Here is a 20,720-nt window from a genome sequence, read left to right as displayed (position 1 = left end):
CATCCGAATCGACCGCCCAATTACCGCCCGACGAAACACACGCCCACACACACATGCCGCACACTGCTTTGCACCACCGAAGCTGGGAAAAGAAATTCGTCGTTAGAGCTGGACTGGATACGGGTTGGTCGATTGGCAGGGTGCAGGCAGACTGGATAATCAACCACCTCGTCAAGCTGTTTTCGCGCGGGACATTAACTTGTTTAGCAAAGGAAGTACACCAAACACACACACACTACTCGCTAAATCGGGTGTTCGCTCAGTTCGGTGTGGAGTTGGGCCGAACAGACGGACGAACAGTGTGGGCAATTAAATGAAGTTTAGAACTCATTTAGCGAAGAAATACGTTGTGCTGGAAGGAATGGTACTTCCAGGGAATTAAACATGTTTTTGTCACACAGAATGTACTTGAAAGATAATGTCAAACAGATCAACAGGTAGATAGAAACCTCTCGTTCATCTTCTGACATCTTTCAATGCAACCTATGTGATTGAACGCACACAAACTCCTTCTAGTGGGAATCATATCTGGTTGAAATGCTGGGAAGGAAACTGTCACAATACACGGATATACATAGTCCACAATACATAGTCCTGCAGTGCTGAGTAAAGGGTTAGACCACATCGACTCACTTTCCATTTCCAGCATGGACGCTGCTGTCACGACACACTCACAAACTGGTCGAGTTGCTCCAGTATTCTTAATTTCATACCGCACAGATATGTTGGGTTACAACCAGATGTGCTTCCAGTGGACCAGATGAAGAATCAGGGGCACAAACCCAAGACCATACCTTTGCTATAAATTTGCTACCTATACCTCATCGAAAGAGAACATTATGTTTATAGATCCTTTCTGTAATATAAGTATTACAGACATTTCAAAGTGCCTCAAGTTCTCAATGATCAAAGTATCTTTGTTTGTTTATTTTTTAAGGATACATCGAGCCTATTGGCCTCAATCGACGCTTAGATTTCGTCGCTCTGTTGGTCTGAAGATGTTCTAATGACAGGTGGTAGCGTAAACTCTCACAAAGTTTCGGACACTGCTCTCACCAACTATTGCATAACACCAGATCAAAAAAGATGTACATCAGTTACGATTGTTTGTGCCATTCTTTTGCAAATGTTGCTCCGATGTCATCTCAATAATGAACTTGATGAAAAGTGTTGTACTCTTCGAGTCGATTTTGATATCAATATTGGGACGTTGTGCCTTAACCCTTTATTTATGTTTTAGGGTTGTGACTAGGCCAATACATAACGTAATGAACATGTGAACTTTCACCAGACCCATCCAACGTTCTAATTCCCAAAAGCCCAGACATGGTTCCAGAATTGACCCAGAACACCTTTTACAACACCTCCCGGTCCATTACGTAGTCGGGCCATTGGTTTTGCTTTTCCTCTAGAAATCGTTTGAGATCCGCCATAGCAGAATGGTTGTCATTCGATGCTCTGCCCAGACTCTCCGGATGAGGAAGCCCTCACACTGGTGTCTGTGAAGTAACTTTTGCTAATGGGATATCATACCGTGCCATTGCCGTTTGTGGCGCTATGTTCAGAGCACACACACCAGAAATTGACGATGGAGAAATAATTCTCGGGAAAACTTGAAGTCCATACAAGCCGGCAACCCCTTGTTTCTGCCCTTGTGCCCATCGTTGTGGGTCCACTTTTGCCCCGAAATATTTGTCACGTACATGCCCGGCCCGGGAGTTGGGCTGCCAGCGTAACAGCACCGTTGAACGACAGCGTGTGCTTGGTAGGACACTGCTGGATGCTCCAATGACATGCGTGGAGCCCTCGATTCTTAAATTTCCCAGGAACCAACAAAAAACGGCTTCAGCATTTTCCGGCCCTACGGTGAATTCCATTGCACAAGCAGTAGGGCACACATACACACACATACAAAACACGACAAAGCAAACCACTGTCAACCGACGTACGGAACGAGAAAAACTTTTGATTGATCTCCAGAGGGTGTTTCCGGTGTGTTCCGGGCTTGTAGCTTTTACTTACGCTGCTTCAAATTTTCAACAATCCCTTCCTCCCCCCTCTCGTTCTCCTTTTTTCCATTCTTTCTGCCGATTTGAAGCAGAAAATAGCGTCCCTGCGCTGCCAATACAGCCCCCTCCCCACGCATCGATCATTTGCCGCCTATAGAAGGGTACGCGAAAAGTCACGCCAAACCGACCGCGTCAGCTAATCCGCATTCCCCGTGTTCGGTCAATATTAGTTCACCGCAGCATGCCCAACACACAAGCACACTCACACACACAGTTAAAACAGATTTGCGATAACGGCGTGAAGAAGCCGCGGAGGAAACAGAAGGAAACACTGCTTGTGTTTTAAACGCGCAAAACGGTTCACCGTGTGCGCGGGCGCTGCCAACCCTTGGCCGATCTTGGCGCGGCTGCCAGCGGAACGGAGAAAAACTCATTAACCGTCTTTTCGTCAATGAATATTGATGAGCTGCTGTAAATTAATATTTTAAGACACGAACCGGCGCCCGCTCGAGATTAAGCGCAAAAAGCGAAATCGGCACTGGGTTGGCAGCGATAGGCGATTTTCTGAAGGAAAACACAAAAACTTTTTGACCTTTCAGGTCACTCTTTCACTTCATTGGGCAGGGGAATGGGAGGGAACGTCAATATTGAACGCCGGGCGAATGTTTCATTTCCGCGGCAGGTGAGCGCGCCTCGAGTGGACCAAATTAATAGCTAATTAACCGAAACGACCGCTGTGGAAAGGAAATATTGCTGACCTTAGCTCCCAAGCACTGTACGGCCGGACCAATTCTGCTTGTTGGCAGACGCGTTGAGTGATGAACCGTCGACCAACTGAGCGCCTTTCCGGTGCTGTGCGCTTTTAATTTCTCCGTAGTCCACGATAAACTTTCATTCATCGGATAATATTATGTTATGTTGTTATTCTTTAGTGGATAGGAGACGAACTAACAAAAAACTGCTCTCTCGCCAACGGCCAGTTACCGGATAGCACTGTGCAGACAAACAAACGTACGCAGAATCGGGTGCAAAACACCGGAAGGATAAGCCCAAACTCCTGCATGCAGCGGGCAAACTTGCATCCTTAAGCAGCGCGCCAAGGGATTAGCTATGGATATGGTAGCTTTTCCGGGATTTTTTCATTCCCCGTCGGTCTTTTGTTGTTGGAGAGAATGGCAGAGGGAAAAATGGATCTGATAATGGGAAATGGGGTTTAACAAGCGAAACAAGAAGAAAAACTCGCAAACGATTTGCTTGTTCGCTTTTAGCCAGCAGGTGCAATGGGGATAATGGAAGCACGTTTAACCCGACGTTTAATTTGTATCTTGAAAGATGTTGGGTTTTTTGTGTTGCCAACGAGTTAATTTATCCTGGCTATCGCCCAGGACTTTAAGGCATTGAGGCTTGTAATCTTCGCCTACATTAGTGCAGCGGTACTTGGTACAACGTCTAGGCAATGTGAATGTTCTTATCTCAAAGTCCTGCGGCTCAAAGCTACCCCAGCTTTAGGTCTTAGCAATACGGCAGCTGGTTATCGCATCTCCAGGCTCCTAGACCTATTACCAAGCTCGGGACGTGGACGAAGAATTGCTCATAGATCTATCCAGAGGCTTTAGCCTGGTTCCATGCCAAATTCAGTTTTTCCGTATCCCAACTTTGGACCTATTCCTAAACCGTTTTGTTCCAATAGTACGTCAAGTAAGTATTCCTCTATGGAACTGATCTTGGACGTATATTGCAATAGCTTGCAACACTATCCAATAAAAGCATGGTTCTAGAACTCACCAAAATTGTTCCAGTAAAAGCATTAAAGCCGAATTTTGATTTATATTAGTACATATCTGAGCCCTGGATTTAGTCAGAACATCTCCAGGCCTGGAGAATGTCCTGTATCACTCCAGATGCTGAACCAAGTCCTAAAGAGGTCTTGCAACTGGTCCGGAAACAATGCCTTCTAAATTAAAAACATACAACGTTCAATACAATTTGTACAGCAATGCTGCATGCCAACACGCAAATCCCGTAACTCCAAACTCCAAGGAACTAGTTTCAACTAACGTGTTACATTTATTTTCCGTTTCGCGTACCGTCTCGCAACGGGGTTTGTCAAGGCATAAGCGAGCAGCAACAGTCGCATGCTGTCAGTTCGATGGAATATCATTCGTTGTGACGTCGGTTCCGCTACAGTTCTAGCAAGTTTATATACATTACCTGTGCGCAATGAGCGCACACATTAAATTGCATTGCAACATCTGTGTTTTGGCTGCTGTGGGCCGGACTGGGTATGTAGCTTTAGCCCGTTTCTCTATGTCAGCCAGCAGCACCAAGCCTTTAACCTCTATATACTATAATGCCGTTAGTTGTGTTTGTTCCTCGGAAGTTTTAGGAACAGTATTTTAGACTGTTATCGCTTAACATGTTAATATCAATATTTCAAACTTTTGTACATAGATAACATAGAACGATTCGGGGAAAAGCATTAAATGGAAAACATGTTGCTTCTGCTCAAATTATGACTGCGGTTGTGCGTATAACTTTACTACGCTATAGGCAGTGCTGCAAAATGTCACTGTCAATGCCATAAAAAAATCTGACTGAAACAAAATTCAGCGTCACGTACTCAATTGTGATAATCAGAGGTGATACTCAAAACGACTGGTGTTGGTAAATGCATGCATCGTGACATTTTTGCGATCAACGCTTGGTCAGTCACTATGTCATGACTTTTTCTTTACACTGTGATCAGTTCTGCAAAATATCACTGACATAGTAATGACAAATTCCGACTGAAACAAAATCATGTCAGCGTCACGAGAGGTGAGACTCAAACAGTTGGTGGTTTCTCTTGGTCAGTCACTTAAGTGATCATCGCGATGGTCATGGGAGATATACGGTGCTTGCGAGTGATTCCAAGAAACGTAATGAGCATGTTTTCTCGCTCTGTTTGACCCGACAGATAATCGAAACCAAGCGTGACCAAGCGAGTAACCAAGAGCTCGGTGCTAAAACAAATGTCACCAAGCATGTGATTGGTCCACCAACTGTATGAGTCTCATCTCTGATCATCTCAATTGTGTACGTGAGCTGATTTGAGTTACATTTCAGCCATAAATGTTGATGACTGAAGCCAGTGGCATTTGGCAGCACTATGCACAGCCAGAAAAAAGTCATGATTACGCTTGTGACGGCACTAAGCTCAGTTTGTCAGTCAGAGTATCGCGTTTGACTCAAGCACTCGCATATATCGCGTTCAGCATGTCATGACGCAGTTTCATTGAGTATCAGCAATGAGCATCAAGCTACCACGGTTATGGACATTGTTTTCGTTGGTGAGCATCTCGTGATTCTCATGACATTTTGCAGCACTGTACGTAATACGTAATACTTTCTAGCAAAAGCTCCTCAGCAAAGGCGCCAATTCGAAGTGCGACGCGCACACTGCTGTTTGGCTTATCTTCTGTTGGGTTTGGCTCCGCCCGGAAGCCAACGAAGTGCTGACTAAATGTCGATCTGGGACATGTGGACGGGTGTGACCAGCTTTTCCAGCTGGGCGCCCTTCAGGTTGGCACCGCGCAGGTTCGCACCCTTTAGATTGCAACCGGTCAGATCACAGGACTGTGGGACGGTTGGAAAGAATGGGTCAGCATGGGAAAACCGGGAGAAAATCGGGTCATCTCTTACCTCCAGATTGGCACCGGCCATATCCGCATCGTTCAGCGTGCAGTTGCGCATGTTGGCCGACTTGAGGTTGGCCACCCGCAGGCTGACGCCCTCCATCACGCTGCCCTCGAGCGTGGCCCCCTTCATGTTGGCGTTCTCCAGGCTGCACCGGGTCAGGTCGCAGCACTTCAGCTTCGCGCCCTGCAGATCGGCACAGGCCGCCATCACCGAGTGCAGCTTGGCGCCCTCGAGGTTGGCGCACCGCAGCTCCGCCCGCTCGAGACAGCACCAGCTCAGGTTGGCGTACGACAGGTTGCAGTGCGACAGGCAGGCGTACTTGAAGTTGATGTTGCGCAGGTCCAGCTTCGACAGGTTGATGCCGGACAGGTGCACCCCTTGGAACCGCAGCTCGGTCGTGTGGGACGAGGTGACCAGCGTGCGGATAAAGTCGAGCCGCGTCAGCGACACGTCCGCCCGCTCGATCTCCTGGATCAGCCGGGCCAGCCCGTCCAGCCCGTAGTAGCGGGCCTCCTCCAGTATGCCCTGCAGGCTGACGTGCCGGTCATAGATGACGCGCCCGTGCCGCAGGTAGTCCAGGATCGGCCGGAAGTAGTGCCCGTTCCGGTCGATCAGGTACGCGCCCTGCCCGTCCTGCTCGGCCGGCTTCAGCTGGTCCTGGGCGAACATCCGGGCGATCATGCTGTTCGGTTCGCGGTTCGTCAGCGTCAGTCGGGTGGTGGTGAAGATCTCGCCCCCGACGTTCAGCGTTACCCACCGTTCGGCGCGTCCGTCCGGTTCGGGCGCGGTTCGGATCGGTTCCACCGGGTCACTGTCGGCCGCCGGCTCCGCTGGCGACACCGTTCCGTTCGGTGGTTCCATTGCCGCGATGGTTGACGGCGAGCAGGAGCACGATTCGGTTGATGATCGTTGCACCTCCGGCTGTGCGGGTGGCGAAAAGAACAAAACCAAACGGCAGAGCCCAAGCCACTCCTATGTTTTCTTTCGGCTTGCGTTGCCTTTGTTGTTCTTGTGTGTGTTTACCTCCCGTGCACCCTTTCCAGCCGTCCCACGCACGGGCCTGGATGCGTTTGCATTAATTTTAAAATCGTTCCCGTACAACGTTTCTGCGCGTTTGACAGCGGTTTGTTTTGATTTCCCAACACATCCCAGCACACAACTTCCTTTCTACGCGGTAGTGCGACAATCGCGTGTATTCGTAGCACTCTGGCTCATTTACAATTTTATTTCGAAGCGGATATTTCTGAATGCCCAAAAAAGACCTTTCTTCCAATAAAACAAACATTTTTCATAATTAATCTAAAAGATTAGAAAAAGACACAGTTTCACAGGGTTTACGAAAAATATAGTTGAGGCTGAAAAATAACGCCTCGTAACGCTTTGTTTTAGACGACTAAATTCAATCCACACATCATCGCAGCCAAATGCAATCGATTATGCTGGATTTTCCTACTGCGCCATTCATGGACGTAAATCCCCTAGGAGCGTTTAAATAAATCCTATAAAATGATAATAAACTCCTTAAACACCACCGATGAAGCTAACTCAAGCGTCTAAATGACTCAAGCTCTCAACCTACAATGAATCTAAAATGACTTCGTTTAGTAAACGGTAAATGAATGATGCATTCTAAGTCCACTGCCAGACACACCGAAAAACCATCGTCACGAAAAACTTTGCACATGAAATATAACTCATATAACTATATATAACTCATATATAACTCATGTTGCGGGAACATTTTTGTTGCAAGAGAAACAAATCGATTTGTTTCATGTTTATCTGCTGTATGAACATTTTTGGACTTGTTTTGGACACCAAAACAAATTGATAAAAAATAATTGAAACTTAATTTTAAAATGTCTTTGTGAGTGAGTATGTGCACAGTTTTTGAATTTGTTAATGAATTTGTTCATTGTTGAAACATGTTCATAGACCCAGGCCTAACGAAACTGCTATTAGCATGCTTCCTAAATAGCAATAACAAGTTCCATCGTGAACCACATCAGGCTAATCAGCTATAAGGTTCGTGAGAGTAGCATATGCTTGTTTAAAAGCTCTATAGTTCCGCAAAGTACCGTCTATCTCTTAATCACCCACAAAGTACGACATTCGAACGATTTTTCGTTAAACAGCCCTAAATCAGCTATAAAGTACGAGCTGGCTATTTGGGTTCTATCGGCATAGAAGCAAGTAAAAACATCAGTGAAGTTGCGCTTAATTTGAACTGTGATAATTGTTTTCATTACTTTTTGTAATTGAAATATTTGTGGTTAAAAATCAAACAGTCGTAACGTAATCAAATGAAAATAATTCCGGTTGCGAACTTAAAGGTTAAATAAAGCACTAAAATCTAAAGAAATAGACGAACCGAGATCGTCGCGGTACCGCGGAATTCGCGCCTTATTTATAGCAGTTGTAGAACAGTTGAGCTGTCAAATCTTCCGCGCCTCCAATCGCGCCTGCTGTTTCGCAGAGATACCCAACTTCGGTATTGCTGAGATTTTCGCGGTAGCGCGAACCGATTATTTTTACTTTTTCTGGTGGATTTGTGTGAAAACTCGTGTCGAGAAATGAGTTTTGTATTTTATTTTGCATAAACTATGTGAAATAAATAATTTGATTCGCAAATTGATAGAAAATTATTTCTTCTAGGCACATTCAATCGTCACCAGACCTCGGATGGTTCCATACACGAACCGCGATTATCTCGCCTATCTGTCAGATTTTATAACTTATTCAGCTCAAGTCATAGAGTGTTTCTACATACACCGAGAATACAGCTGAGAAAATATCTGACAGCATGCTTTGACAGCGACTGACAGCATTTTCGGTGAGAGAATTCTCCTCGGCATGCAAAGAACGATGGAGCTGAGAAAAAATTGAATTGGCAGTTTATAGCGATCGATCAATTATAGTTTGCATTTTTGGCGTCTAATAATCGTAGAAATATTATTAAAAAGTAAAAGAAACTTTTTTTATTTCATTTTAGCGATTAAAATGGATTTTTAGAACATCATTTTAAAAGTCTCATCTCGGCGCTTTTCAGAGCTTCTACACACACCAGCGTGAGAAACCGGTTGTCAATTCTCTCACAGCCATCTCTCAGCTGCAGTCTCGGTGTATGTAGAAACGCTCATACGCGATTTTCGCGGTACTGCGATGATCTCGGTTCGTCTATTTCCAGCCTTACACTAGCGAACGTCGCAGAAACGGTGTCATGTAGAAGCAGCGTTTCTCGAGGAAAGACTGTACCCAAAATGCTACTTGGGCATTCAGTGTGACATCGTAACGCTTCGCGAGCGTAACGCAAAGGGTTCGCCACACGCGGGCAGCTTTGACAGCGCCAACCGACAATAACACACCGCGGAGCGTACCCATTAGCACGTGCGCTCAATGTGCGAGCCGATCTGTTGTCGTTCAAAGCAGTGCAGATTTGTTTTGCTTCGGTAAGTTAAGCCTCCAGCAGCAAATCGACCGAGATGACGGACTGCGTAGAGATCGCGCTGACGAGCGATACCGCCGCCCAGCACTGGAGCTGCTGCGTCTGGGACGTGCGCACCGGCACGCAGCTGATGACCTACCGGAACGGTGGGCCGGCCGGGCCGAACACGCTGCACCCGGTCGGCAATCAGTGCGTGGTGGCCGGCAACCTCACCAAACCGCTGCTCACGTTCTGGCCGATCAACCGGCAGGAGCCGTCCCACGTGAAGTACATGCTGCCCGGGCCGCCCGGCGCGGTGGCCGTCTCGCCCGACGGCAACCACTGTCTCGTCGCCCACGCGCACTCCTTCACGCTCTACAGCCTGCCCACCGGGGCCAGCCTGGCGTCGGTCGCGCACCACTACGGCAAGGTGACGGTGCTGCGGTTCACCGACGACGGGTCGCACTTTGTCAGCGCCGGCCAGGACTGCCGGGTGGTGGTGTGGAGTTTGGCCCGCACCGTCCAGCAGAAGGACGCGGGCCGGATGCTGTACGAGCTGGCCGACTTCACGCTGCCCGTGTCGGACGTGCTGGTGGGGAAGGGCGGCCTGAAGGCGCTGCTGGCCGCCGTCTCGCTCGACCGGTCGGCCAAGCTGTACGAGCTGGGCACCGGGCGGCTCCTGCTAAGCGTCCTCTTTCCCGTCGCCCTGTCCGCGGTCGCACTGAACGCGCTCGAGTCGGAGCTGTTCGTGGGCGACCGGAAGGGTCTGGTGTACGCGTGCAATCTGCAATCGGTGCCCCGGTCGCGCGAGGTCCACCTGCAGCAGGACGTGCTGGAGCGGTGCGTGTTCCGGGGGCACCGGAAAGCCATCACCTGCCTGTCCGTGTCGCTCGACAACGAAACGCTGCTGTCCGGCAGCGAGGACGAGTCCGTGATCGTGTGGCACGTGCGGACGCGCCAGCAGCTGCGGGTGATACCGCACCGAGCACCCGTCACCAACGCGTTCTTTCTCGTGACGCCGCGCGCCATGTTCGAGCAGACGCGCGACCTGCCGGTCCCGTACCCGCCGTTCCAGAAGGTGGTCAGCACGCGGCAGGACCGGCAGCGGGCCGTCTTCCTACTGCCCGCCCAGAAGCGCTCGCTTCGGGAGCGGTCCGAGGAGGGACCGGCGCCGGTGGCCGTTGGCGGCATCAGCAGCAGCAGCAACAGCAGCAAGGGGACGGAGATCGAGGTGCTGGAGCAGGAGGTGCAAAGGCTGAAGGCGATCAATCGGCGGCTGTACCAGCAGAGCATCCGCGCGATCACGAACGAGGCGGAGCTGTAGGGACCCGGGACCGTCAGTGTGTGCGTGTGTGCATCATAAGGGCAATGTGTTTTGGAATGCTTTTCATTCCCTACTCTACTACCAATGCAAAAAAAAAAAAAAAGTGCGCAAAACTGTGAAATAAATCATTGATCTCCCCCAGATCACGATTCAGGATGAGTTGCTGGAATGAAAAATTGCTACATTTCTCTTCTTATGTTAGATTACCATTGTTTCTTCTTATGTTTAACTGAAACTGGGGGTACATGTAAAACGGGGGAAAAATAAAGGGAATGGAGGAAGGGGTTCACTCCACCATGTCCAACAGGTAGAGCATTTCCGAGTCGCCCCCGCAGATCATGTGCCGCACGTTCATATCGATCGCGTTGATCGGCTTGAACTCCTTCAGGCGGGGCCGCCGGCACTTGATGAAGTACTCCACCAGGGACGAGGAGCTGTTGAGCGTCCACTGCGTGACGAACCCGGCCATATCCGCACTGACCATCAGGTCCTGCTCCTCCTTCGCGAACTGGATGTCCGTGACGAGGGTGGTGTGGGCGTCGCACAGCGCCGACGCACCGTACGGCTTCCGGATGTCCCACAGGATGATCGTGCCACTCTCGAGCCCGATTGCCACCTGGAAAGGGAGAGCGGGGAGGATATCAAAACCAAAGCAACAATACCCCAAACAAAAAAGCGAGTAAAAGAGCGAATCCACTCACCACCAGCTTGTTCTTGGGAAAGTGGTTGATGCAAGTCGGCTTGTTCAGGTCCCGGTCCTCCTCGACGCACGTCTCGACCCTGAACACCGGCTTGCTGCTCTCGTCCCGCGTGTCGTAGCAGTGGATCACGCCGTACTGCTGGCCGACGATCACCAGATCCGGGTAGATGAAGGAGACGCACTGGACCGCGCCACCGTCCGGGTCGCGGATCGTCCGGATCACCTTGCCCGCATCGCCCGCCACCATGTTCACGGTGCCGTCCTCGCCCCCGGTCACCAGGTACTGGTTGAAGGCAGACACGCCGGTACAGGCCGACCGCACCCCGCCGTTCGTGTGCAGATCGTGCAGGTTGTACGTGTGGGTGAAGTCGTACGACAGCCGCGACTCGCGGTTCAGATCCAGCACGCTCAGCGTTCCTGCAAACAGCAAGACGGACAAAATAAAACCAGCGCGCCAAAAAACGCACGGGCAAACCCCGCCGCCGCCGTACCTTCCGAGGTGACCGCCGCCAGATGCTTGTCGTCGAGAAACTCCAGCCCGACGATGTCGCCTGTCACGCCAAACTTGGCGGTCGGCTGCGGCACGAGCGGCACGCCGGTGTCGTCCTCGTCGGTCAGCCGATCGTGCACCAGATTCCACAGCCGGACCGTGTTCACCCGCTCGCCCCAGCTGCCGGTCACGAAGAAGTGCTCGTCCTCGGTCTGGTTCGGCAGCCAGCGCACCCGGGACAGCTTGTCCACCAGCAGGAAGCTGACGATTTCGTCGCGCCCGTCGTCCGCCGTGTTCATGTTGGTGCTTGTTGGGCCTTAATTTTCCGCACGGCAAGAGTCAAACAAGCCCGCGCCAATGCGGTGCGGTTAACGTAAACAGTGTGTGAGTGTGTGTGTCGCGGGTGAAAGAGATTTTGAACGGCTGTTTGTGTACGAACCAAGGTGGATTAAAAATATCAGGTGGTGGATAAGGGCCTTTGGGGGGTCGCCATAGTTGAGGGACTTTACGTCATTTTAGAACCGTTAACCATTGGTTTCCGCACACAAAGCTTAGCAAATAGAACAGATTTCTTTGTTATTATGTACATTTTTGTGTTTCTATTGGTTTTATCGAAAAAATTAGATGTATTAACAAAAGATTTGTTAATGCACGAAATTTAAAATCATGTGAGTAAGAGTTCTAATCTCACGTAAATTATCCATGCGGCTCGTAGATAATGAGGAATTAATGTGAAAATTGAAAAAAAATAATGCTTTCTTAATTTTTATCATCAAAAATGTCGAAAACACAATGAATTATAGAATAAATTCACGGAATAACACAAAATAACACACTTTAATCCATGTTTTAATGTTAAATAAGAACTCGCCAGGTCCAAAATATATTTTTAAAGAATCGAAAAAGTGGGGTAGATAAATTATATGAACAAATTTAATAAATGGAAACAAAGTTTGAATCCTGGGGACCTTACGTCAAGTAACGAATTGTCAAAATGCACTAGAGTCCACCACCTGATATTTTTAAATCCACCTTGGTACCCCCAAAGGCCCTAATCCACCACCTGATATTTTTAATCCACCTTGCTTGGTACGAACTGCCCGTTGCTGTCGTTGTACAATGTGCCCAATGGCCAACTGTCAGCTGCTGTTGTTGACAGCGCGTTCGGAGGAAGATACAATTTGCAGGGGTCGTATGATACCTTTCACCATGTTCAATAAGCGAAAGGCCATGGGAGCAAGGATAATGTATTTAGAAGGTTGATTTTTACCGCTTTTGCTGGGCGACATTGTGGGGGACATCTGTCACTCTCTGCATACAAATTTCATTACCCCGCACCAGCCCACCCCGATTTTTACACCGGAGCCCCGGGAAGAGAAATGTCATGTCGAGAAATGTCATTTTGCTCTGAACAACTTCACCTTGTCATTTATAACACCTTGCATGGGAGTGACAAAATGCTGACAAATTTTTCAAAATGTGAGCTTTTGTCACTTTTTTGAGCTTTTGTCAAAATTTTGTAACCTGGAGCAGCCAGGAAAAAAAGTTGACAAAAGTTGACAAAATTTGACAAAATTTGACGTTCGTGAAAAAGCGTAAACAAACAGCTATTTGGCGCAGTTGTGACCCATTGTTATGATAATAATGCTAAAATGCACGATTCTAATTGATTTATGTACCTATTTAGTACTTCTTAAACAAAATATCGATGATATTCAGATGTTGGAGCTTTTTGTCGCTCTTGTGTATGTTTTTGGTGCGGCCACGAGAAAAGCTCTTCCCAAGTGCCACAAATCCACCAAACGACCACTAAACGGCTTCTAAACGACTCAAGTTCTCTACCTAAACGGAATATAGAAATACTTCGTTTAGCAGACGGCAAACGACTCATGCATTCTATAGCAATAGCAAAAAAGCTGGTGGCGCTCTCTGTTGGTGGGATACCCCAACCAGTTGAGCTTCATCGCTTGGAGGAGACCTTTCTCATTTCCTCTGTACTGTTGTATGGTTTCGCATTGAAGTTATGCATCGCTAGAACTAGAACGGCGATACGATTGTTTAAATACTAAACTCCAACGGAAACCACCAGCAAACAGCACTGAAGCAAGTGAGATTTGAGTAATGGTCGTTGGCGTTGATACCCACGTATCTGACCACACGACCATTCATATAGATTTTTGCTCAGAAAGTTAGAAGGCTATATAGGTGCCATATAAGATGAAACTTGTCGAAACACATTGCAAGAAAAGGATAGCAATATAATGATGAGTTGTAATACGCCATCTATTGATCAAACCAACGAAGCTGTGGAGCTTTCATTTTTTTTTTCTATGGATATTCAATTTTCCAGTCGTTTAAGCTTAATCTGTGGCGCTTGGGTTTTTTGCAGTTGACAAGCAATTTTGACAAAGTTGAAAAAATTTTCAACATTTTTTCAGATCCGTGGCCACGCGCTAAATACAGGCGGTCCCGAGATACGCTAATGACCGTCATCTCAAACCGTGTACCCGTCTGTTTCCGAGTTACGTGGTTTAGGCGTTCCCGACAATTCTGCGTAACTAGAATATCAGCGCAAGTCAAATTTCACGGTGTTTGACAAAAAAAAAAATATTAATCGGTTCTTTTTTTTTTTAATTCAATTTGGTACCTTTACACATTCTCATATATTTAAGGCTGGAAATACACGAACCGAGATCGTCGTGGTACCGCGAAATTCGCGCCTTGTTTATAACAGTTGTAGAACAGTGGAGCTGTCAAATCTTCGGCGCCTCCAATCGGGCCTGCTGTTTCGCAGATACCCAACTTCGGTATTGCTGAGATTTCGCGGTAGCGCGTACCGATTACTTTTACTTTTTCTGGTGGATTTGTGTGAAAACTCGTGTCGAGAAACGAGTTTTGTATTTTATTTTGCATAAACTATGTGAAATAAATAATGTGATTCGAAAAATGATAAAAAAATATTTCTTCTTGGCACATTCAATCGTCTTCAATCGGCGATCATCTCGCCTATCTGTCAGATTTTAGAACAGAATTGACAGCTCAAGTCAAACGCGATTTTCGCGGTGCCGCGACGATCTCGGTTCGTCTATTTCCAGCCTAACACGATTTGTGCAGAAAATTGTGATATTTTTAGCTTATCAGTGGATTGAATTTATTAGCAAAAATGCAATTCATACTGCATTGGATAATTCTTGCAGCAAATTGTATTTATTTGACGTTTGATCTGTCAAATTTAGGAACCCACGTAACTCCGATTCTGCGTAACTCGAGAACAGACCCCAAGCGCCAGTCAAGGCCTCCCTGTACAACTTGTGGGGCTTGGCTTTCAGTGACATATTGATTTCCCCCCATAGCAGGATAGTCCGTCTTAGATATGGGGGCTCGGTCCCTATTTGGGGCTTGAACCTATGACGGGCATGTTGTTTAGTCGTATGATTTGACGGCTGTACCAGGAGACCGTCTCGAAATCAAATCTCATAAAAAAACCAAAGCTCGATAGCTTCACTGGTTTCACTGGTTTGCTCAATAGATGGCATTTTATGACTCATCATTATATTGCTGTCCTTTTCTTGAAATGTGTTTCGCTTCTTCTTCTTAATTCTTCTTAGTTCTTCTTAAACAAAGTGAATTTGTGGCACTTGGGTAGCAAAGCATTGGAGATTGAGTTTTTTTTTCCTATGGATATTTGATTTTCCAGTCGTTTAAGCTTAATCTGTGGCGCTTGGGTCATTGAATATGACCAAAAGTGAGAGTATTTTGCATTTTCCAAATGATGTAAAATTTTCAGAAAAGAACTATAAAATTTTATAAACCGCGTATATATGAGTCCTCGAATAATTGCCACTGATCTCGGCGACTACCTGAATTTGAGAAAATGATCATGAAAAAAAAATCCAAAATATTCAATCTGTAATCTTTATGAGTGAGCTAACCCTGCAAATCGACAACAAGCAGCAAGTCGACAAACGGTGTCGCGCGCTTTGCATACCACCAGGGGCAAAATTAAATTTAACGTACGCAGCAAGGTATACGAAGGTCCCATACCCAATAAGAACAGTAAGTTATGTTGTCTCAATCTAAATCTATATTTGCTTCTTCCCCTCACTCCGTTCTTCCCGCGGTTTCGTTATCATCACCAACATGAAGTATGTGTGTCTGTGTGTGTTAAAACCTGCGAAGGGCTCAAAGATCAACACCAGCAGACCAACTCGCATCCAGACGCTTCCCTATCGCTTTCTCTCTCTTTCCCTCATTACCAACAGTTGTCACATTCTATCGTCCAAACAGATAAGGAAATTAAGGGCGCATCTTTCCGGCCGATCGAGCTACACCGCACCACTCAGTTTGCATCCGATCGTGAAGTGGTGCAGTTTAGAAAGCGACATGAATCGTTGCTGGCAATGGTGTGCCGTGTTGGTGCTGGTCTATGCTGCCCACTGCCAGGGCTACATCACGACGGGCATGCCGACGCTGATTGAGCGGGATCGGGACCCGGTCGCATCGTTCCCTTACCCGCTGCGGCAGGCACTGGGGCAGCGTCCGTCGCCCCCACCGTACAACGGTACCGAGCAGGAGCCGGGCGACGAGCTGAAGTTTCCGGCAAACTTTCTGTTCGGTGCCGCCACCGCGGCGTACCAAATCGAGGGCGCCTGGAACGTGGACGGCAAGGGCCCGAGCGTGTGGGACACGCTGACCCACACCCATCCGGAGCTGGTAGTGGACGGGGCCACCGGTGACCGGGCGGCTGACTCGTACCGCCTCTACAGAAGCGACGTCGAGGCGCTGGGGAAGGTCGGGTTCAACTACTACCGCTTCTCGATCGCCTGGTCCCGGCTGCTGCCGCGGGGCGACAAGTCTTCCCTGAACCAGGGTGCGGTCCGCTACTACAACGCGCTAATCAACGAGCTGCTGGCGCACGGGATCGAACCGGTCGTGACGATGCTGCACTACGATCTGCCCCAGTACCTGCAGAACCTGGGCGGGTTCGCGTCGCCACTGATCGTGGACTACTTTCGCGAGTACGCCGACACCCTGTACTGGAATTTCGGTGATCGGGTGAGTGGCGATCCTAGGGGGTTGTGTCTAATATAGTGTTGGGTTTGACGAATCTTTCGCTGAGATTCTTTCATTTGAATCTTCAGTGATGAGTCGATTACGGATCTCGAGTTGAAGTTTCAAAGATTCACGAATCTGTAAAAATTCTTGAATCTTCAAAGAATCACGAATATTCAAAGATTCATAAATCTCTAAATATTAAAATTATCTGAAAGGCTTCATGAATCTGTTAATGGGGCCCTTTCCGTTTGAAGCTCGCAGGCTGAAATTTCAGCCTGTCAGCTGTTTGCATTGTATAGCAGTTTTCGAGCAGCTATCTGAGGGAGTATAATATACAGGTGGGCTTATCCCGAGGAGTATGAATTTAGAAGACTGATTTTTATCGCTTCTGCTTCTGAATGCAGATTTTAAGAGTGTTTTGAGTATTCGTCAAGCCTGCAGAAAGCTCGTTGGAGCAAAAGTTTTCACTCGTTCTGTCAAAAAGTGATATTCAAATTTGATTATAAAAAAATGCTATGAGACCACCTGGACTACATACACTTTGATTCCAGATTCGATCACCTGATTTCTTTAATGCACCTTGGGATAAATGTAAACAAAACCGTGTTTTCGAGCAGGTACTCGAATCTAATTCTAGCTTTTAGGCTAAAATTTTCTAGACTGAAAATCGCTAGTTTTTTGTGTGGTTTTGTATGGATTGTTTACACGATTTCAGCCTCCAACTGTCAAATTCCATACAAAAAACTAACTAGAATCGTGAAGGCCCCCAATGTTCAGGAATTTTTCCCCGTAGCAAAACAAACAGTCCGGCTGCGTGGTACCTTCCAAGCAGTCTGACGAAAGCCTGTACCATGTGGTCTGCACGTAGGTTTTTACGCCAAGAAGAGATTTATGAATCCCTAGAGATACGATAATCTTTCGAGATATAAGAATCTTTTTAAATTCATGACTCTTTCGAGATTCAAGATTCTTTCGAAATTCATCAGTATTTGTGTTACATTCCAACCGAGATTCAGATTCATTGAATTCCAAAGATTCATTCAGATTCACAAATCTGCAAAGATTCATGATTCTCAAACATTCTCCAAAGATCTCCAAAGATTCATGAATCTCGAAAGATTAATGAATTTAAAAAATCATGCATCGACAGATTCACAAATCTATGTATTCATGAATCTCAAGGGATTCATACATCTCCCACGATTCATAGAGCTTGAGCTTCCTATTACTCTTCTTCTTGGCCTAGCAACCTATGTGGTCATCGAGACTTCTTGGCAAGTACTACGCAGCCTTATGTTTTTTTTTGCTACGGGGAAGACGGTCCATGCGAGTCTTGAACCCACGACGGGCATGTTGTTAGGCGGGATCGCGCAAATTCAATATTTTGAAAATCATACCCTAAAATCTCGAAAGATTCATGAATCCTTGGAGATTTATGAATTTTAATGGAAGTATGAATCTTGAAGATCTTTGAAGATTAATTTATATCTTTCTTCGAGATTCACGAAATCTTGGAATCTAGAGATTCATGAATCTTTGAGGGTCAATTCGAGAATTCATATCACTCACCACAGAAGATTCAAATTACTCATCACAGAAGATTCATATGAATGAATCTCAACGAAAGATTCATGAAACCCAACAATAGCTGTGTCCGAGATGGAAGACCATGCTATATCTTTTCTTTTTTTGCTACCAACTTGCAGGTGAAGGTTTGGATCACGCACAACGAACCGTACGACTTTTGCGTGGAGGGATACGGGACGGGCAGTACCGGGCCGCTCGTGTACGCGACCGGCGTCGGCGAATATCTGTGCGCCCATCACGTGCTGCTGAGCCACGCGGCCGCCTACCAGTTGTACAAGGAGCGGTACCGGTCGCAGCAGGGGGGAAAGATCGGCATAACGCTCAGCGGACGTTACTACTATCCTGCCACTAACGTCACGCCGTACGATACCGTCGAGCGTGCCCTTCTGTTTCAGGTATGTGGTTTATTGTAAAAAAAATTCGAACGAACCACCCTTTACACTAACACATCCCGCATCCCCAGATCGGTTGGTTTGCCGAGCCACTGTTCGGTGAGGACGGCAACTATCCCGCAGTGATGGTGGACGAGATCGGCAACAACAGCGCACTGGAGCGCCGGTCCCATTCCCGCCTGCCCAGCTTTACCAGCGCGGAGCGGCTGCTTGTCCGGGGCAGTGCGGACTTCTTCGCCTACAACTACTACTCCAGCCGGCTGGTCGACCTGGACCGGACAGAGTACAACACGGCGGAGCCGCCGGCCTGGCGCCGGGACGCGCGCATCCTGCAGTCGGTCGACCCGGGCTGGAGCCGGGCCAAGTCCACCTGGCTGTACGTGGTGCCGGAGGGCCTGCGGGGCGTACTGAACTGGTTCCGGCGGCGCTACCGCAACCCGACCGTGCTCATCACCGAGAACGGCTACTCGGACGACGGCCAGCTGGACGATGCGGCGCGCATCGACTACTACGCCCGGCACCTGAACGCGCTGCTAACGGCGATCGTGGTGGACGGGTGCAATGTGGCCGGCTTCACCGCCTGGAGCATCGTCGACAACTTTGAATGGTTGCGCGGGTACAGGTGCGTTTGTGTGTGTGCCAGTTGAAGGCTGCCAAAACTCGGATAGCAAAAAAAAAAATCATTCCATTTTGTTCTGTTGTTTTTCCCCTAACAGCGAAAAGTTTGGCCTGTTCTACGTCAACTTCAGCGATCCGCAGCTCCAGCGGGTGCCGAAAGCTTCGGCCGACTTTATGCGGCGTGTCATCAGCACCCGCACCATTCCAGCGCACTAGCCAAAGGACGGAAGTAGTCTAACGGTTGGGCAAATAATTTGAATAATTAAGCATGCCTTCAATTTGGTGCTGCCGATGGTACGGCACAATACGCAAATCAGTTAACTTTTTAGTAGAATTGGGAAGGTTAATAGATAATTGAGATCGAAATGTCCTCAAACAAACCCTCTCTACACAAGTAAAATCTCGCATATAGAGCAATATCATTTGTGTTTCTGATACATTTTCTGCAGCAGCGAAATTAAGTGCACAATTGTTATCATTGGGCATTTCCTCAAACATCGCACTTTCAAACAAAAGGTTTGATACTAAAAATCGTTTAATGTGAAACTATTGCAAGGAGGAAAAGTTGCGTAAAACGTAAACACAAGTGCCTGTTATGTTAAAGAGTGTTTCCTAAATTTAATCAATGCATTTTCTGCCAATTTATGTCCCTTGGAGAAGCATTAAAGTGACATTTCGGTTATAAACTTTATAGTCACAGATATTCGACATGCGACTATTTCGACTTGCGCCTTGCTTAGGGACATTTTTTCGGTCCCAGATACAGTCGTATCTCGAGGGACACACCTGTACATCAATATTCCAATCATTTGAAATCTCATTTGAACATATACAACAACAACCAGTTGATATTCCAATAAGATAACGCTTCCGTACATATCCAAGGACAAACAATATCCTACAAACAAAGGATATCCTGGAAAGAATGCAAATCAATACTATGACTTGGGCAGCCGTTTCTTCTGATCTAAATCCCATTGAGAACGTCTGGGGCATGATAGTTCGAAAAGTATATGAAGATGGGAAACAGTATGAGACCGTAAAGCATCTGGAAATAGCGACTAGAACTATGTCTGTTCAGTCTTTGATAAAACTTACTTAAAGTATGCCAAACGGATTTTACAGATGATTAGCCGTAACGGAAGATCAACTAATTAATAGATTTAAAAAAATACTTATCAATATGTGTTATTTTCCGTTAGCTTTGAATTGAATGATAGGCACATTTGCCCTCTTCAATATTTTTGTGAAATGTTTTAAGGCAAAATTATGCCATATGAATATATCCATTTATACCAGGACATTTGCAGTCCTGGCAAGAACTATTAAACTTTTCATACAAATTATATGGAAAAGAGACTCCCGCTTAATGAGTGACTCACTGGAACGAATTAAACGCATATAGATTTAGGAGGAGCTGGAAAAGGGGACTGTCGCTGGTAA

At 47.1% G+C, this 20,720-nt stretch overlaps 3 protein-coding genes across 3 annotated transcripts; 1 reads left to right on the top strand and 2 right to left on the bottom strand.

Moving 5' to 3' along the window:
* Positions 1-3,989: 3,989 nt before the first annotated feature.
* On the bottom strand, positions 3,990-6,803 carry LOC120906563 (BTB/POZ domain-containing protein KCTD9). The gene is made up of 2 exons (XM_040318327.1): positions 5,691-6,803; positions 3,990-5,624 (listed from the first exon to the last, which is right to left on the bottom strand). The coding sequence occupies exons 1-2, from the start codon at positions 6,546-6,548 to the stop codon at positions 5,508-5,510; spliced, it is 975 nt and encodes a 324-aa protein (XP_040174261.1). The 5' UTR covers positions 6,549-6,803; the 3' UTR covers positions 3,990-5,507.
* Positions 6,804-8,997: 2,194 nt separating this feature from the next.
* Positions 8,998-20,453, top strand: LOC120905623. Its single transcript, XM_040316591.1, has 7 exons — positions 8,998-10,433; positions 11,255-11,415; positions 15,580-15,681; positions 15,913-16,680; positions 18,387-18,662; positions 18,731-19,281; positions 19,376-20,453. The coding sequence occupies exons 1-7, from the start codon at positions 9,170-9,172 to the stop codon at positions 19,491-19,493; spliced, it is 3,240 nt and encodes a 1,079-aa protein (XP_040172525.1). The 5' UTR covers positions 8,998-9,169; the 3' UTR covers positions 19,494-20,453.
* On the bottom strand, positions 10,626-12,129 carry LOC120905953 (nucleoporin Nup43). The gene is made up of 3 exons (XM_040317314.1): positions 11,627-12,129; positions 11,137-11,552; positions 10,626-11,051 (listed from the first exon to the last, which is right to left on the bottom strand). Exons 1-3 carry the CDS (start codon positions 11,922-11,924, stop codon positions 10,722-10,724), a joined length of 1,044 nt encoding a protein of 347 aa, XP_040173248.1. The 5' UTR covers positions 11,925-12,129; the 3' UTR covers positions 10,626-10,721.
* Positions 20,454-20,720: the final 267 nt, after the last annotated feature.

Source organism: Anopheles arabiensis, chromosome X (genome assembly GCF_016920715.1).
Source record: "Anopheles arabiensis isolate DONGOLA chromosome X, AaraD3, whole genome shotgun sequence".
Lineage (NCBI taxonomy): Eukaryota > Metazoa > Arthropoda > Insecta > Diptera > Culicidae > Anopheles > Anopheles arabiensis.
The sequence above is the reverse complement of the archived record's forward strand: the minus strand, read 5'-3'. Positions and strand labels throughout refer to the sequence as shown.

Excerpts from the sequence above, each read along its gene's own strand:
- LOC120905953 (XM_040317314.1), bottom strand. The coding sequence starts at position 11,924 with ATGAACACGGCGGACGACGGGCGCGACGAAATCGTCAGCTTCCTGCTG. Across the intron at positions 11,553-11,626 it reads GGCGGCGGTCACCTCGGAAG|GAACGCTGAGCGTGCTGGAT; the intron begins GTACGGCGGCGG and ends TGCTGTTTGCAG. Across the intron at positions 11,052-11,136 it reads TTCCCAAGAACAAGCTGGTG|GTGGCAATCGGGCTCGAGAG; the intron begins GTGAGTGGATTC and ends CTCCCTTTCCAG.
- LOC120906563 (XM_040318327.1), bottom strand. The coding sequence starts at position 6,548 with ATGGAACCACCGAACGGAACGGTGTCGCCAGCGGAGCCGGCGGCCGAC. Across the intron at positions 5,625-5,690 it reads TGGCCGGTGCCAATCTGGAG|TCCTGTGATCTGACCGGTTG; the intron begins GTAAGAGATGAC and ends ACCGTCCCACAG.
- LOC120905623 (XM_040316591.1), top strand. The coding sequence starts at position 9,170 with ATGACGGACTGCGTAGAGATCGCGCTGACGAGCGATACCGCCGCCCAG. Across the intron at positions 10,434-11,254 it reads CACGAACGAGGCGGAGCTGT|CAGTGGATCACGCCGTACTG; the intron begins AGGGACCCGGGA and ends CGCGTGTCGTAG. Across the intron at positions 18,663-18,730 it reads AGCGTGCCCTTCTGTTTCAG|ATCGGTTGGTTTGCCGAGCC; the intron begins GTATGTGGTTTA and ends CCGCATCCCCAG.